The 15,195-nt window shown below is 40.8% G+C and overlaps 1 protein-coding gene and 1 long non-coding RNA gene across 2 annotated transcripts in view; one reads left to right on the top strand and one right to left on the bottom strand.

Annotated features, from left to right (window-relative positions):
- The window catches only part of cacna1fb (calcium channel, voltage-dependent, L type, alpha 1F subunit), a 64,428-nt gene extending 49,468 nt beyond the window's left edge, over positions 1-14,960 (top strand). Inside the window, exons 33-51 of the mRNA XM_044350606.1 lie at positions 355-483; positions 590-655; positions 1,325-1,416; positions 1,816-1,975; positions 2,964-3,091; positions 4,111-4,207; positions 4,309-4,411; positions 6,128-6,229; positions 7,035-7,165; positions 7,255-7,392; positions 8,838-8,898; positions 9,004-9,226; positions 9,857-9,964; positions 10,097-10,233; positions 10,564-10,676; positions 10,772-11,006; positions 11,639-11,701; positions 13,206-13,306; positions 13,391-14,960. Coding sequence (XP_044206541.1) covers positions 355-483; positions 590-655; positions 1,325-1,416; positions 1,816-1,975; positions 2,964-3,091; positions 4,111-4,207; positions 4,309-4,411; positions 6,128-6,229; positions 7,035-7,165; positions 7,255-7,392; positions 8,838-8,898; positions 9,004-9,226; positions 9,857-9,964; positions 10,097-10,233; positions 10,564-10,676; positions 10,772-11,006; positions 11,639-11,701; positions 13,206-13,306; positions 13,391-13,654 — 2,451 coding nt within the window. The 3' untranslated portion in view covers positions 13,655-14,960. The remainder of the gene's footprint in view (positions 1-354; positions 484-589; positions 656-1,324; positions 1,417-1,815; positions 1,976-2,963; positions 3,092-4,110; positions 4,208-4,308; positions 4,412-6,127; positions 6,230-7,034; positions 7,166-7,254; positions 7,393-8,837; positions 8,899-9,003; positions 9,227-9,856; positions 9,965-10,096; positions 10,234-10,563; positions 10,677-10,771; positions 11,007-11,638; positions 11,702-13,205; positions 13,307-13,390) is intronic.
- LOC122981844 lies at positions 1,894-4,198 on the bottom strand. Its single transcript, XR_006403341.1, has 3 exons — positions 4,058-4,198; positions 2,937-3,069; positions 1,894-1,977 (listed from the first exon to the last, which is right to left on the bottom strand). It is a non-coding gene; the product is annotated as an uncharacterized LOC122981844 (long non-coding RNA).
- Positions 14,961-15,195: the final 235 nt, after the last annotated feature.

The following is a 15,195-nucleotide window of genomic DNA, read 5'->3' as shown; positions in this document are numbered from 1 at the left end:
ATAACGATACGACTGCACCTTATATACTGGATTATTATTTCTATTATTAGTATTATTATCAGTAGTAGATGTACCATATTTCAAAATGTTATACTGCAGTGTATTATATTATATACTGTATATTATTATCAATTGATTTCAGTGTTTTTAGATTAATATAATATAATTTTGATCAGAAATGTCCTCTTAATTTAACTTTTCATGTTTTTGCACAATTTTTAAAATATTTTTTTACCTGCTGCACCCACAGAATTCTTTGTAATTTTCATTTTCTACATTTTTCTTCATTAATTAAATTGTAATATTTGTATTTGTGAGCGCTGCTGCTGACGTCACTGTAAACGTTTGTCTCAGAGCGGAGAGGACAGCTCTCGAGTGTCCATCACCTTCTTCCGTCTGTTTCGAGTGATGCGATTGGTCAAGTTGCTGAGCAAAGGGGAGGGGATTCGTACGCTGCTGTGGACGTTCATCAAATCGCTGCAGGTCAGAGGGGCAGGGCTAACCAGGCGGCTGCTTCGGAGCACAGCGGCAGAGTCTAACCTCCTTCTCCTCCTCTCTCTCTCTCTCTCTCTCTCTCTCTCTCCTGCAGGCTCTGCCTTACGTCGCTCTGCTCATCGCCATGATCTTCTTCATCTACGCCGTCATCGGCATGCAGGTGAGTTTGAACAGGTGATCCTGCAGGAAGTTAACAGTCTGTTTGTTCAAATAGCTGCTCTCTTTGTGTGGATGTTGCTGTAAATCTGCTCTGAGGTGCTGATTTTTTTTTGGTTACTTCAGCACAGTGCAGCCAACTCACAGAAAGATGTTTTTTTAGAGAAAGATGCATCACTCTGTCGTGTTATTTCAATAACAGGAAGGAGATTCAGGTGTTTCCCTTCAGTCAATGACGAGGCCCGGGGTTTGTTTGACCTTCTGCTCACTCATACAGAACAATTACAACCAGCAAATCAATTAGACTCATCAAATCAATGAAACCTTTACTAAGGCTTAAAATGTGCCATCAACATGGTTCTTATATCCCTGAAACCCAGACAATCTCCTCTAATCTCACAAACATGGTGATTTGTGCTGTATTGAAAACTTCTGCACATAAAGACAAAAAAAATTACAAGATTTAAATTGTTTTTTTGTTTTAAGTCTCCTACAGTGTATATAGTACCTCTTACATACTAAATGATTGTATTTCTGAATAGCTTAACTTTGACTCTTAAACCCCATAAAGAGTCAAAGAAATAAAACTAAAGAAATGTTTTATCTGCCGAAGACTTTAGAAACACAGGTTGTACTTCCACTCTCTCTTTCTTTCTGTTTTTCTCTCTGTCAGACGTTCGGGAAGGTAGCGATGCAGTCTCACACTCAGATCAACAGGAACAACAACTTCCAGACTTTTCCTCAGGCCGTTCTCCTCCTCTTCAGGTCAGATCTTCTTCCTGTTGCGCCTCCTCTTCCTCCCTCCATGCACTAACATCACTTTATCACTCCTGGTGTCCCACAGGGCTCCGCTCTGGGTCCTCTGCTGCTTTATTTTTTTCATTTTTTGTCTTTTCGTCCTATTAGGCAACTAAACTCAATCTTAAACACATATCAGCTGTTGTAAATTAATGTAATGATCATAAAATTATAACATGAAAGTCAGGAAGGGAACAGAACTTAGTGTCAGGTTAATTTTAGGAAAATATCTGCGACTGAATCTCCAGAACTCAGTGAAACAGATAAGAAATGTTCTTGTGCAGGATATCTGTTTGGTTGTGTTCTTTTTTTTGTTTTTTTTTAACTGTGCTCTTTGTGTGTGTGTGTGTGTGTGTGTCGCTGCAGGTGTGCTACAGGTGAGGCGTGGCAGGAGATCATGTTGGCCAGTCTGCCGGGGAAACGCTGTGATCCCGAGTCAGACTACGAACCAGGAGAAGAGTTCACCTGCGGCAGCAACTTCGCCATCGTTTATTTCATCAGCTTCTTCATGCTGTGTGCTTTCCTGGTCTGAACAAACACACACACACACACACATATGAATATATATACTGTATATATATACACATGATTGAGGTAGTACACATAATACATCAATACAGAAATAAAAAACAAAAGCAGCAATGAATAAATTAAAAATAAATGATCATATTCATCAAATTAGGCTCTAGTTTTCATAATATACTGAATTTTACTAATAAAGACACATTTTCTTGACAGACATTTAATCAGCAGAAATACCAAATAAAATAAATTCAGTTTTAAATTTGAGTTTAGTATTTGATTGATTTTTTTGTTTAAAAAGTGATTAAAATGAGACCAAAAGACTTTGAGTAAAGGTTCAGTCTTAAAAACGATGAGTTACAGTTTCATCTGTGAATTAGGGTCAACACTTAACTTTTATTTTTACAATAACTTAATTAAACACACGTGCAATATTTTCAGAGACTTCTTGCATCTTATTCTAAACAGAAGAAATGCTGGGTAAAGTTGAAGATGAATTTTTCATTAGAAGTTCGGGTGGTGACAGTAGACGGTGTCGGGAAGTTGCAGTTGTCTCAGTTTTGTCAGAGTACAAATGTACAAATTATTCCTCTGGATTTCGTTCTTGTTACGTTTATTGTTAGCTTTTTGTGCTCAAAACAGCATCTTAATTCCCTGTTTTTACAATTCTGGTGAAGTTTGATAGATAAAATCTCTGGTTGCAGAAGTTTAATACCTGACTGAATCTCCCACTTAACTGTCAGAGCTCCAGTTGCATTGTGGGTAATGTAGGCGCAGGTTTTGACAAGGAAGAAGAACGTGTGGAATAAAAAAAGACAAGGAAAGATATTTCTGGTTCTGCTGAGTCAATTTTCATCCTTTTAAAAACATGAATTATTTTTGTTATGTGTTACAGGAGTGAATTAAAAGATCTGAGCAGGACTCTTTTAAAACAAAACTACGTATCTTTGACTAAATGTCCTCACTTTTTTTGGACCTTTTGTCTCCTTCAGATCATCAACTTGTTCGTCGCCGTCATCATGGACAACTTTGACTATCTGACACGTGATTGGTCGATTCTTGGGCCGCATCACCTGGACGAGTTCAAGAGGATCTGGTCTGAATACGATCCAGAAGCCAAGTATGACACACACACACACACACACACACACACACACACACACACAAATACACACACACACACACACACACAAAAACACACACACACAAATACACACACACACACACACAAATACACACACACAAATACACACACACACACACACACACACACACATACAAACACAATTATTAGCACTCTTTAACGCAAAAACTGAAATCAGAAGCAACTGTTTACTGGCTGGAGTGAGTTCATTATTTTCTGACGTAACATTGTCATAAATGTTTTTATGTAAATTAACTCTGACAGTATGAAGGTCGATGGTTTCATCTCTTCCTGCTGGTCGGAGGACAGACGTGACATTTATTCCAGAGTTGGCAACCATTTCTACTCGTAATTTCAGTTGTCTCTCCAGTTCAGATAAAATCCAGATATTTAAAACTCTTTCATTTACAGATCATAAATCTGATCACAATCTGTCTCGGTTTTCTCGGCCAACAGCCTCCAGTCCTTTTCTAATATTTGATAGCGATCTGTTCTGCTTAAGATGCATGAACGAGTGAATAAAAGATGGTGACAAGACAGTTTACATCTCAAGAACCCACTGACTCGGCTCCAGGACGCTGCCAACAGAAAAAGCAATAAATATGAACATGAAACAATAAACATAAACACAAACAGTACAGTAATTTAATTATTTTAGAGATTGTGTAGTGTGGGTGAACTATGTGCTTTCATATTGACATTGATAAAAACTGTGTGTGCAAAAAAAGCAGAATATAAATAGAAGTAATTCTAACAAAGCATCTGTTTAGTTTGTTTTTAATTTTTTTATTTTTCACAAATAAGACACAAAAAAACCCCAGAATGCATTAAAGAAGTAAAAAGTGATCGTGCTGGTGAGATAAAAACAAAAAAACCAGTAACCTTTAAAACTGACGTATATCAGAGAAGAAAAAACATGAACATACATCATCACAGACTTACAGAAGATAGTAGAATATCTGTATTTTATCGTATTGTGTTCTCTTCTCTCTCAGGGGTCGTATTAAACACCTGGACGTCGTCGCTCTGCTCAGGAGGATTCAGCCTCCTCTGGGTTTTGGGAAGCTCTGTCCTCACAGAGTGGCCTGTAAGGTAAAGAAAATATCATATCTCAGTAATAAAAAGTTCAGTATACTGGGGGTTTTGTTGCTACAGTCTTACAGTCTCTTCCTCCTCCTCCTCCTCCTCCTCAGCGTCTGGTAGCGATGAACATGCCTCTGAACGCTGACGGGATGGTGACCTATAACGCGACGCTCTTTGCTCTGGTTCGCACGGCGCTGAAGATCAAGACTGAAGGTATCTGACTACATTTGTTTCCATCTACATTTTTATTTGGATTTTCAATTTGTGTTTTTAAAAAAACACCTGAGTGGAAATTTAATTTAAAAAAAAGAGGTTAAAATATGTTAAAAAGTGTTTGTTATTATCTGAGGTGTAAAAGTTGGTGTGTGGATAAAAAGCAAATGTAAATGGACTTAGTGAATAGATGATGATGTAAATGAAGCATGTGACTGTCACTGAATAGACAAAAACATCAGATCGGCCATATGTCTGTTTCCGCTCAGCTGCTCCCAGTACAACCCCCCCAGTAAGGGTCAGCTCAGTGAATTTTACTGGACATTAAGTATGCTGATATAGTACGACTGCTCAATAGGCATGATTATGTAATTAGTGAAAGTGATGAATTCTCAAGAGGTCTCTCCAGGAGAAAGCAGTACAGTGATCTGCAGGATGCTGTCGGTTTAATTCGTGACCGGTTACTGTACTCAGGACAACTGCAAGGAAACAGATGGATGTATTCTAACTGTAGAGAGTACAGCCTACGAGTAAGAAAAGGGAATGTCCGCTTGATTATGAAAGAGCTGGATCCCAGAGGGGTTACACTGAGGAAACATGGGAATGCAAAATTATTGCAAGGGAACACATAAGAAAAAAATTCTTGTCATAACCCTTTGGCGGCTCTGTAAGGAGACTGTAATGTTCATCATATTAAAGGACCAGTCTGTAGGATTTAGTGGCATCTAGTGGTGAGGTTGCAGATTGCAACAAGCTAAATACCCGTCACCCTCCCTGTCCAAGCGTGTAGGAGAACCTACAGTGGCTACGAAACTCACGAAAAATGTGAAAGGTCCTCTCTAGAGCTCTAGAGTTTTGTTCGTCCGTCCTGGGCTTCCTTTAGAAACATGGCAGTGCAACAAGAGCTGGATAGGGCACCGCCGCTCAGCCATAAAGAATTATTGTAAAAGAGATATCTGTAAAACTGTTGACAAGACACCTCGAACTGCAAACAACGTCAATTATGACTCTTTTTATTATGAACTTATTATCCATTTGGAGGTTTTATATTGGTAAAACTTTCAGCGAGCCGAGAAAAGCGATTGAAAGGTCCATGATGTCACCACAACGTAAAGTCTATGGGACGAGCAGGAACTCGCGGGCAGGACCAGCGGGAGAAACACTACAGCGCATATTCTTTTTTTATTTTTTATTTGTTTATTTGCACAGTAAAAGCAAAACAGCATAAAACAACACAATAAAAGAGAAGAAACAAATTGTGCAGGTGAGATTTAGAAAACCCCTAGAGGCTAATGGGAGTAATCTCATCTCATTACACATTATAAACAGATACAAAAGTCATGTGATCTACAAAAATAAACAAACAAGCAACCACACAAAATCAAAAGCAAACATAAAGTAGGCAGCACAAACCAAGCATTCAGTGGGCCACACAACGCGGAAGCAAACCCGGAAGCTAGAAACTTTTTTTGGCGAACGCGCCTGCCGAGCAGTTCCTATAGGACTGAATGGGCGCCATTTTTAGTCCGGAATATTATATTCCATTTCTGCCAAGTCTGTTCTGCTAGATGCCACTAAATTCTACACACTGCACCTTTAAAACATGAAAACAAATAGAAATGTCATATCTCCATCACGTTTTCCACCTGGGTTTCCATCATTTTAGCTGGAAATTCAGTTAAAATTTGAGCTACACTCAGTGTGTGCTGTTGCTAGGTAACCCGGATCAGGAGAACGAGGAGCTGAGGGGGATCATCAAGAAGATCTGGAAGAGAATGAAACCAAAACTGCTAGATGAGGTCATACCACCACATGAAGGTACAAGTACTACAAATACTACTGATACCAATAATACTACTGGAGTGATGCTAAATAGCCTAACATGTTTAACAAGATGTTAGCTGTTAGCTGGCATGTTGTTGGTTAATGGTAGTAGATGTTTTATTGCTTGCTAAGTTGAGGCTGCTGAAGTTGACTTTCTGGCTATTTGGTAGCTCAGGTGGCACGCTAGTTAGCATAGCATGTTGTTAGCATGCAAGTTAGCTTAACATGCTAGTTGGCTTATCATGCTGTGTGTTGTTTTGGCGGCTCAGGTGTTGAAAAAATGTTGATCACTGTTTCCAAAAGACGAAGGTGACGTCCACTAATGTCTTGTATTGTCCACAACTCAAAGATATTCAGTTTACTGTCACAGACGACTAAAGAAACCAGAAAATATTCACATTTAAGAAGCTAGAATCAGGGAATTTGGACATTTTGTTCTTAAAAAATGACTCAAAACGATTAGAAAAGCAGCAAATCCTTTCATTTGAGAAGTTGAAACCAGAGAATATTTGGCAAAACGATTAATAGATTAACAAAATACTTGGCAAGTTTTCTGCAATCGACTAATCAACTAATCTAATCAGTGGCTACAGTCAGATGAAGCTGCCTATCAAGCCAGTGTAGGTCAGCCTGAGCAGATACAGTGTACGTATAAGGCCGGGTCATCTTTTAACATGAATACTGGGCTTCCAGAGGAATGGTCACTACTACACTTTTGGCACATTTTACTGTGTATTGATAACTGCTACCATAAGTAGGCTACTGCTGACTGACCTCTCTCTCCTGTTTCCTCCTGCAGAGGAAGAAGTGACAGTTGGGAAGTTTTACGCCACCTTCCTGATCCAGGATTACTTCAGGAAGTTCAGAAAGAGGAAGGAGAAGGGAGATCTAGAGGGAGAAGCCGACACCACCAACCCGTCTGCCATACAGGTCTGTCTGTTCGTGTGTACTGTATATTAAACAGTGTGTAGTTCATAATGTGTGTATTTACATGTATGTTTGTGTGTGTGTGTGTGTAGCTGTGTAAAGCCGGTCTGAAGACTCTGCAGGATCTGGGTCCAGAGATGCGTCTGGCTCTGAATGAGGACCTGGAGGAGGAAGAGGAGGAGGAGGTGATGATGGAGGATGAAGAGATGGAGGAGAACGGTGGATATAAGGTCATTATTTTATCTTACACACACACACAGGTCACACAAAGGTTAAAACTAGGTCACCTATGTAGTATTTTTTAAATTGGTGCCCTATGATTAGAGAATACTGAGAAAAATGCTGTAGATTCCCCGTATCGCTCTTAAGGGGGAATCCTAAAACAACCAGAATGCATTGCAAACTGTCCCGTACAGTCCGCTACTGATTGTGTGTTTACAGAGAGCAGGTGGGTTCCCAACATTTTTCCTCATTGAGTCTGGATATATTATACTGGTGTGCATTAAACAAACAGCGTGCTGGAGTTAGTCATGTGTATCATTGCAAACTTACTGAGAGTTGTACACAAGCCAGAATGCTGCCAGTGGACAGCCAAAAAAAACCCTCTTCATTTCAGCTTGGTTTGGGAAATAATCCTGGTCAAAGTTGTGAAAAACTGCAACCAAACGCTGTTTTGTTTATCATTATGGACGACAAGAAACTGGGAACTAAATGCTCAAGCTGAATGCAGCCGCAAAAGTTACAGGTAACACACAGTCGCTGTTGTGCTGTTCTATAATATAATATTCTGCGAGGAAACAAAGTCAGGTTTACCAAAGCACCACAGAACTTTCAGTTCTGTGTCCATTCTGTCTGCCGATCCTCACCAGGCAGGCTGTAGCTCCGGTGGTCGCTCTCTCCTCCACATTCAGTTGTGTCTGATTCCACATCACGATACTCAGCCTTATAAGTTGTAACCCAGATAGCAAAATTAATGTGGCCCAGATCCACAGACCCACACTCGACACTTTCAGCACTTTTCATCCGCCCCACATACTGATCTGTTTCCCAGATCTGGGCCACAAGCGAGCTGTATGTCAACCAAGAACAAACCAGATAAACCAGAACTGGCCCACATCTAGAATACACATACCTGAGAGCACCACATCTTTACCAAAAAAGGCCCAGATTTCATTTGGGATATTTGGGTCATATTTTCTATTTTAAATTGTGGCCATTTCAGGCTCACATCCATTTTGTGAAGGCCAGAAGAAGACCAGCAGTCATTGCCTGAAGTGGCCCACCTCCGTATGCTATCTGGAAATAGTAGCAACACACCTCTGCTCTGACGTTATATTATAAAGCTAGTTGGGTTTTTTTTTTGTTTCATTCAGTTTTTCTGTCCACTTGAGGATCAAAATTCTCTGATTTGTCATCAGTGGAATCACAGAGAAACTCAGCAGCTGAAGTTTGTGTGTCAGCTGCGACTGTAGTGTAGCTCCTGTGGTTCTTTCTACTCCATATTCTGTTGTGTTTGATTTCACAACATGATATTCGGCCTGTGTTTAGTAGTATGATATTTTGGTGTCTGCTTTTCCCTATCAGTGAGGTAACATGGTAGACATTGATGAAGTCGTCCTTTAAGGTTTTTTCGTCCCCCTGATTAAACTTCAGCTGATGCTCTCTGTGTCTGCAGGGTGAAAATGGTTTTGGACCAGAAACAGATCGACGAGGCTCCACACTGACCTCTCCCACAGGTAAATATCAATATTTTTAAATGTGACCTTTATTTAAATGAAAACTGGAAATCTCTTTTGCATCCGTGCATAGTGTGTAACTTGACATCCCTCCTCTGTCTGCAGGGCCTGGTGGCGTTGTAGGTGATGGCGGTGTGTCTAACGGCGGTCTGATCCACCGGGTTGGTTCGCTCACCAAGATGCCAAATGGCAGCGAGCACGACGAACACATCCGCCGCGGAGAAAACATGAGGTCATCTGTCAATCATCACCATCACCGGCGGGCCTCAGTGAAGAACAGTGTGCTGGACCACGTCCACAAGAGGCCGTCCTACTACAAACATGGAAGGTAGGTCATCTTACCACTAATATGGAAGGTAGACGGCCATACAAAAAATATGTAAGGTAAGCTGTTGTACTAGAAATACTGAAGGTAGGTCATCCTATTACAAACACTGAAGGTAGCTTGTTGTACTACAATCATAGAAAGTAGGCCTCCAACTACAAACAAAGAAGGTTGGCCACTATTCTACAAACATGGAATTTAGGCTGTGGTACTACAAACACTGAAGGTAGGCTGTGGTACTACAAATATGAAAGGTAGGCTGTGGTACTACAAACACTGAAAAATAGGCTGTGGTACTACAATTATGAAAGGTAGGCTGTGGTACTACAAACACTGAAGGTAGGCTGTGGTACTACAAACACTGAAGGTAGGCTGTGGTACTACAAACACTGAAGGTAGGCCACCATACTATGAACACAGAAGGCTGGCCACTGTACAAATATGGAAGGTAGTTATTTGTATCACAAATATAGAAGGTAGGCTGTCATACCACAAACATTGAAGGTAGAGCTTTCAAATTAGTGGGTCACATAAAGTCAATTAAGAAGATATTCAGGTTGAAATGTGTTTTTGGGGAGCCGTGTGCTTTGACTGACGTGTCTCAGCCCATCACGCTGTCTTCTTCTTCTGCAGGAGAGACTCGAGGGAAAGATACTGGAGGAACGAAGACATGGAGGCGTACGGAGAGCAGGGTTACTACAGCAGAGAAGAAGACAACGACAGCATCACCTCCAGAGACAGGTACACACACACAGACAGGTACACACACACAGACAGGTACGCACACACAGACAGGTACACAGACAGACAGACAGACAGGTAAATGTGTTATTCTGTGTGTAAAAATGTGTGTGTGTGTGTGTGTGTTTCCAGGCATTATCCTGACGAGCTTCCTCTGTACAGAGACCACTACAATGGCCACGCCTCCTACACCAACAGTAACTATGGTAACGGATACAACGAGGGCAGAAGGACGACCCGGAGACGCCTGCTTCCTGCCACGCCCACAGGTGAGATGACTTCAGACAGATCATGATTATATTAATAACATAGACAATTAAATAGATTTATTCATTAAATAATTGACAATAAAACGAATAAGTAAGTGATGAAATATATTTTAAAAAGTGTAAAAAAATAAATAATAATAAATGATGAAAATATACTTCTCTAAATTAATTTAAAAAGTGGGCAAATAAATATCCAAATAAATTATATATTTTTTTTAAATTGCTATATAAATAAAGATTGCTATTATTATCATTATCAGTGTGACATCATCACTGTCAGTGTGACATCATCAGTGACAGCTGAGCGTTTGTTTCGTTGTCGTGTGTCAGGTCGGAAGCCTTCATTTAACATCCAGTGTCTGAGACGTCAGGGCAGCAGCGACGACCTGCCGATCCCCGGAACGTACCACCCCACCTCCCCTCCACGCCGCACACGCACACAGGTACACATACACACACACACACACACACACACACAGTTATACAAAAACACACACACACACACAGATATTAACACACACTCGTCTTCTCTCTGCAGCAGCAGACGTATGGCAGTTATGAGTCCCGTCTCTCATCCGGTCGCTCATCTGCGGCCTCCTCGGCGTCCTGGGCGAATCCTTGTCCTCGCCGCGGTCGCCTACTTTATGCTCCTCTCATCCTGGTGGAGGAGGAAGGCAGCCCATCATGGGGAAGAGGGGGAGGAGGAGGAGGAGGAGGAGGTGGAGTAGGAGGAGGAGCAGGAGGAGAGGGCAAGAAGGGAGTAGCAGGACGAGGTGAGGACTGTTAGCATTCGTACATTATTACCTTCACCGCTAATCTTAGTCACAAAAATGTATTTAAGCGTCCAAATGAGTCAAATCAAGTAGATATCTTTCAACGTTACAGTCTTTTTAGTGCCAAAGTCCCTCTTTTTGTTACTATACTTCCACCACAAAGAGGGAATTTGATGCTAAAAAGACTGTAAATGTGTCAGATATCCACTTGATATGACTAACTCAGACTGCTGAAGCTGAATAGAAGCTTCACACAGACTTTTAAATGACTGTGTGGACACACTGTGGATTTTATCCTCCATCACTTACATTGAAAACACATTTGAAGGATCTTTTAATATCCAGTATGAACAGGAGGAATGATTACAGCGAGGAAAACCTCTTTCACTGTTCATACGGACACCTGACTATTGTTGTAAGATACACTTGAAAAACTGTGAACGTGTCCTTTAACTACAAACTCAGTAATAAACATGTAGTTGACTGAATGTCTCTCTGACAGTTAATAACATTATAAAGCTGCGTTAAGGTAAAAAATATAAATATGTAAAACCAGTTCTGTTGTATTGGATCATATCTGATTAAACTGGTGGCCTCTGAGTGAAAACATGTTGCTGTATTTTGTCCATCAGGTGTCAGTGTGACCGGTGCAGCGCCCAGACCGGCCTGGTACGGTGGCCCTGCAGGGACATCAGGTAGGAAGAATGAACAACACAAACTGTATATTTTATTACCAACGTCCTCCTGTGATTTTAATCCTGTCTGATCGAGGGTCTGATGAGCACAGATTATAAATATGAATGTTTTTAAAATTTCCTTTCATATTCATCCTGCATGTGACATGAACGTGACTACAGCTGCAACTAATCATTATCGTGTCAAGGTCAGAAAAAAGTGACAAATGCTTGTTATAACCCAAGTTGATGTCTTCAAATCTCTAACAGTTCAAAACCCCAAAATATTCATTTCTCTCATATTCTCTTTTTTTCAAATTACAAGTTTTTGATATTTTTGCTTAAGAAATGACTAAACGATTATTCAATTATCAAAATACTGGATTGGCCTGAATATAAGACGACGCCCCCTTTTCCAACAGCTGTTTTAGTAATAAGACTTTCTGAGGATACAACAGTTTGACACTCGTCCTGTTGGGAAAGTTTACCTGAGATATTATTAATCCAAGAAGAAGAGAGTCTTCATCCCTCCATTAAAGCAGAAGGTAAATCCCTCATTAGTGTATCATCTCTCAGACCACGTCTACATTAAACTGGATAAATCTCAAAACGCCGTTTTTGAGAAATACTTCCGTCTACATTAAAATGCCAAATGCTCCTCCTACTGGGCATGTGCAGAGGACAAACAAGCAAGTTAGCCACAGAAAACCAGCGAAGAAGAACCAGGATGCTGTTTCCGTTTCTGCAGGGGTTTCCTGACATTTGCAGCAGATTCCAACAGTTTGAGCAGAGAAAGGCGGTAGATAACTACGATTAACTCTGAACAAGCTGTCAAAGTAAATATAATGTGAACAACACCCGCATGAAGTCGTCCGCCATTGTTGTGTTTCTTCTTCTTCTGCCAATGAAGCGCCGCGCTACTGCCACCATCTGTTCTGTCACTGATATGACAGCGTGTCTACAAAGCTCCGTTCTCCCCCGAACAAACAACAACACCAAGCCGGCGTTTCACATTAACACACTCTGGAGGACGTTTTGGAAAAGCTTCGTTTTCAGGGGAGAAAAACGCTGTTTTAGTCTGTTTCTGCAGTAAAAGCGTCGTTTTCACCCGTCGTGAATTTATTTCCTTCGCAGCGGAAAAACACGTCACAAGAACCTTCAGAAACTCCTGCAGCTCAAACTGAGCTAACAAACACTTTTACTGCTGACTGATAAACAAACTGGGAGAAACTTGCTATCCTAGCAACATTAATGCTACAAACAACCCATAATGCAACACTCCCTGTAGTCATTTTACACCAGAACACTCAAAAATAATATCTGATGTTGTGAACATGTGACTACACACTCTTTCAAACGTAATTTCCAAAATTAAATATGGTCTTATATTCAGGCCAATACGGTAGCTGCCGATTAATTTTCTCTCAATTCACTAATTGATTACTAATTGATTACTAATTGATTGATGGTTGCAGCTGTGTTCCTGTTTGAAGTGGTCATGTGACTGTGTTCTGTTTTCTTGTAGCTCCTCCTCCGTACAGAGCATACACCACCCTCAGAGTTCCCTCTCAGCTCGGCGCTCAGTTCACAGAGAAACGAGGATCAGCTGACAGTCTGGTGGAGGCGGTGAGCATCGATATTGATCGATCAGATATTGATCAGTAGGTGTGTTAAACTGAAGCCGCTGACTGTTGGTTCTTCTCTCTGCAGGTTCTGATCTCTGAGGGTCTCGGCCTTTACGCTCGGGATCCGAAGTTTGTGGCGTTTGCGAAGCGGGAGATTGCCGACGCGTGTCACATGACGGTGGATGAGATGGAGTCGGCCGCCAACGACCTGCTCGGCTCCGGGAGCCACACTTTCCTCGGCAACGCCGGCGCCGACCCCGCCGCGCTCTACAGCGACGAGGAGCCGATCAGGACGGGCCGCGACGAGGACGAGCTGGCGGACGAGATGACCTGCGTGACATCATTCTGACGGGCTGACGCTCTGGACCAATCAATGATAAGAGAGAGAGAGAGAGAGAGAGAGAGGACCTGAGAGAGGCGGGGCATCAGTGATTGACAGGACATTTGACCAATCAGCTGACAAGACAGAGAAGCGTCGGGGTTACTCAAAGTTTAAGATTTTTGACCAATAGGAGGAAACAGAGAGAGTAAAGGTTAAAGGTCACTGTTGATGTAAATGTTGTCATTTTATGGACAGAATTTAAATGAGAGAGGAGGAGTTTAAGAGGGAAGAAGAAGAAACAATAATAAGGAAAGAACAGAGAAAGAAACGATAAAAAGGAAAGAAGAAGAAGACAAAAAGAGGGAAGAAGAGAGAAAGGATAAACATTTAAGGAAAGAGGAAAGGAAGGAAGAGTAAAGGGAAGAAGAGCGGGATGGTGGTTGAAACGGGATAAAGAGGAAAAAAATGGAGGAAGAAAGGAAGGAGACAAAGAGGAAATGAAGGGAAGAGGGTTGAGAGACAACGGATACAAATTTAAGGAAGAAGGTGAAGAAGAGGGAAGGAAAGAGACAAAGAAGAAAGACAAAAGGAAGGAAGGATAGAAGAAGATTTAAGTATTAAATAAAAGAACGAGGTATTAGCTAATAGAATCACGCATTACTGTCTTTCTGATATTAAAATAATAAGATGAAAGTCAGCGGTGAACGTTCTTCAGAAATACAGGAAGTTGAGCTCCTGTCTTTGGATTTAATGTGTTTTTAAAGGTCAAAGGTCACGACTGACAGTTTGAGTTTTATATATCAGGATGGGTTTTTTTTGACGCTGTGTTGAACTTCCTGCTCTGCAGCTTTCTGGAGCCGTTTGGAAGATTTTATTAACGTGTATTTTTATTATTCTGTGTTGGCTGAGATCCAATCAGACGATGAACTGAAAAGACTTTTTTTCTTGTTTTGTTTTTTTATTTCAAAGGAGAAACTGTTTGTTCGTTCACTGTGTTCAGCTCTTCTGTTTTGTTTTTTTTTTTTTTAAATGTTTGATATTTTTTATTCATTCTAAAAAAAAGAGAGAAACGGGAGAAAAAAGTTTGTTTGTTTGTTTGATTCTCGACCGCCGACAGTCCGGTGTGTTTATGTCTCGTCTGAATTTTTTTGTGTTTCCGTCATCTTTTTTTTTTGTTTTGTTTTTTTTCTTTCCAACTGTTCGGACAGTTTCCCAGCAGTTAAGGGCTTTTTAATTCCCCACCTGGATTCCCTCAAAATCCTCCTCAGACGTTCAGAAGTGAGAAACAGCTCTGTCTGAACCCTCATTTACCTCAAATAAAGACTGAAAACAAGCTGCTGTTTTGCCTCGATGTTATTTCACATCTCGGTTCTGTTTTCTTTGCCTCCTCACAAGTATAAGCTTCAGTTTTAAAAAAAAAACAGTCATTTTCTTAAAAAAAACTGGACACTAACGCCTCACGTTGCCTTTTTTATATCCACAGGAAACGTTTCAGACACGTTTCTAATATAGTTTAAGTTGTTTTGCTGATATTCTTCATGTCTCACAAACATAAACATGTCTGCAGC

Source organism: Thunnus albacares, chromosome 5 (genome assembly GCF_914725855.1).
Source record: "Thunnus albacares chromosome 5, fThuAlb1.1, whole genome shotgun sequence".
Taxonomy (NCBI): domain Eukaryota; kingdom Metazoa; phylum Chordata; class Actinopteri; order Scombriformes; family Scombridae; genus Thunnus; species Thunnus albacares.
Note: the sequence above shows the minus strand (reverse complement) of the source record. Positions and strands in the feature narration are given on the sequence as shown.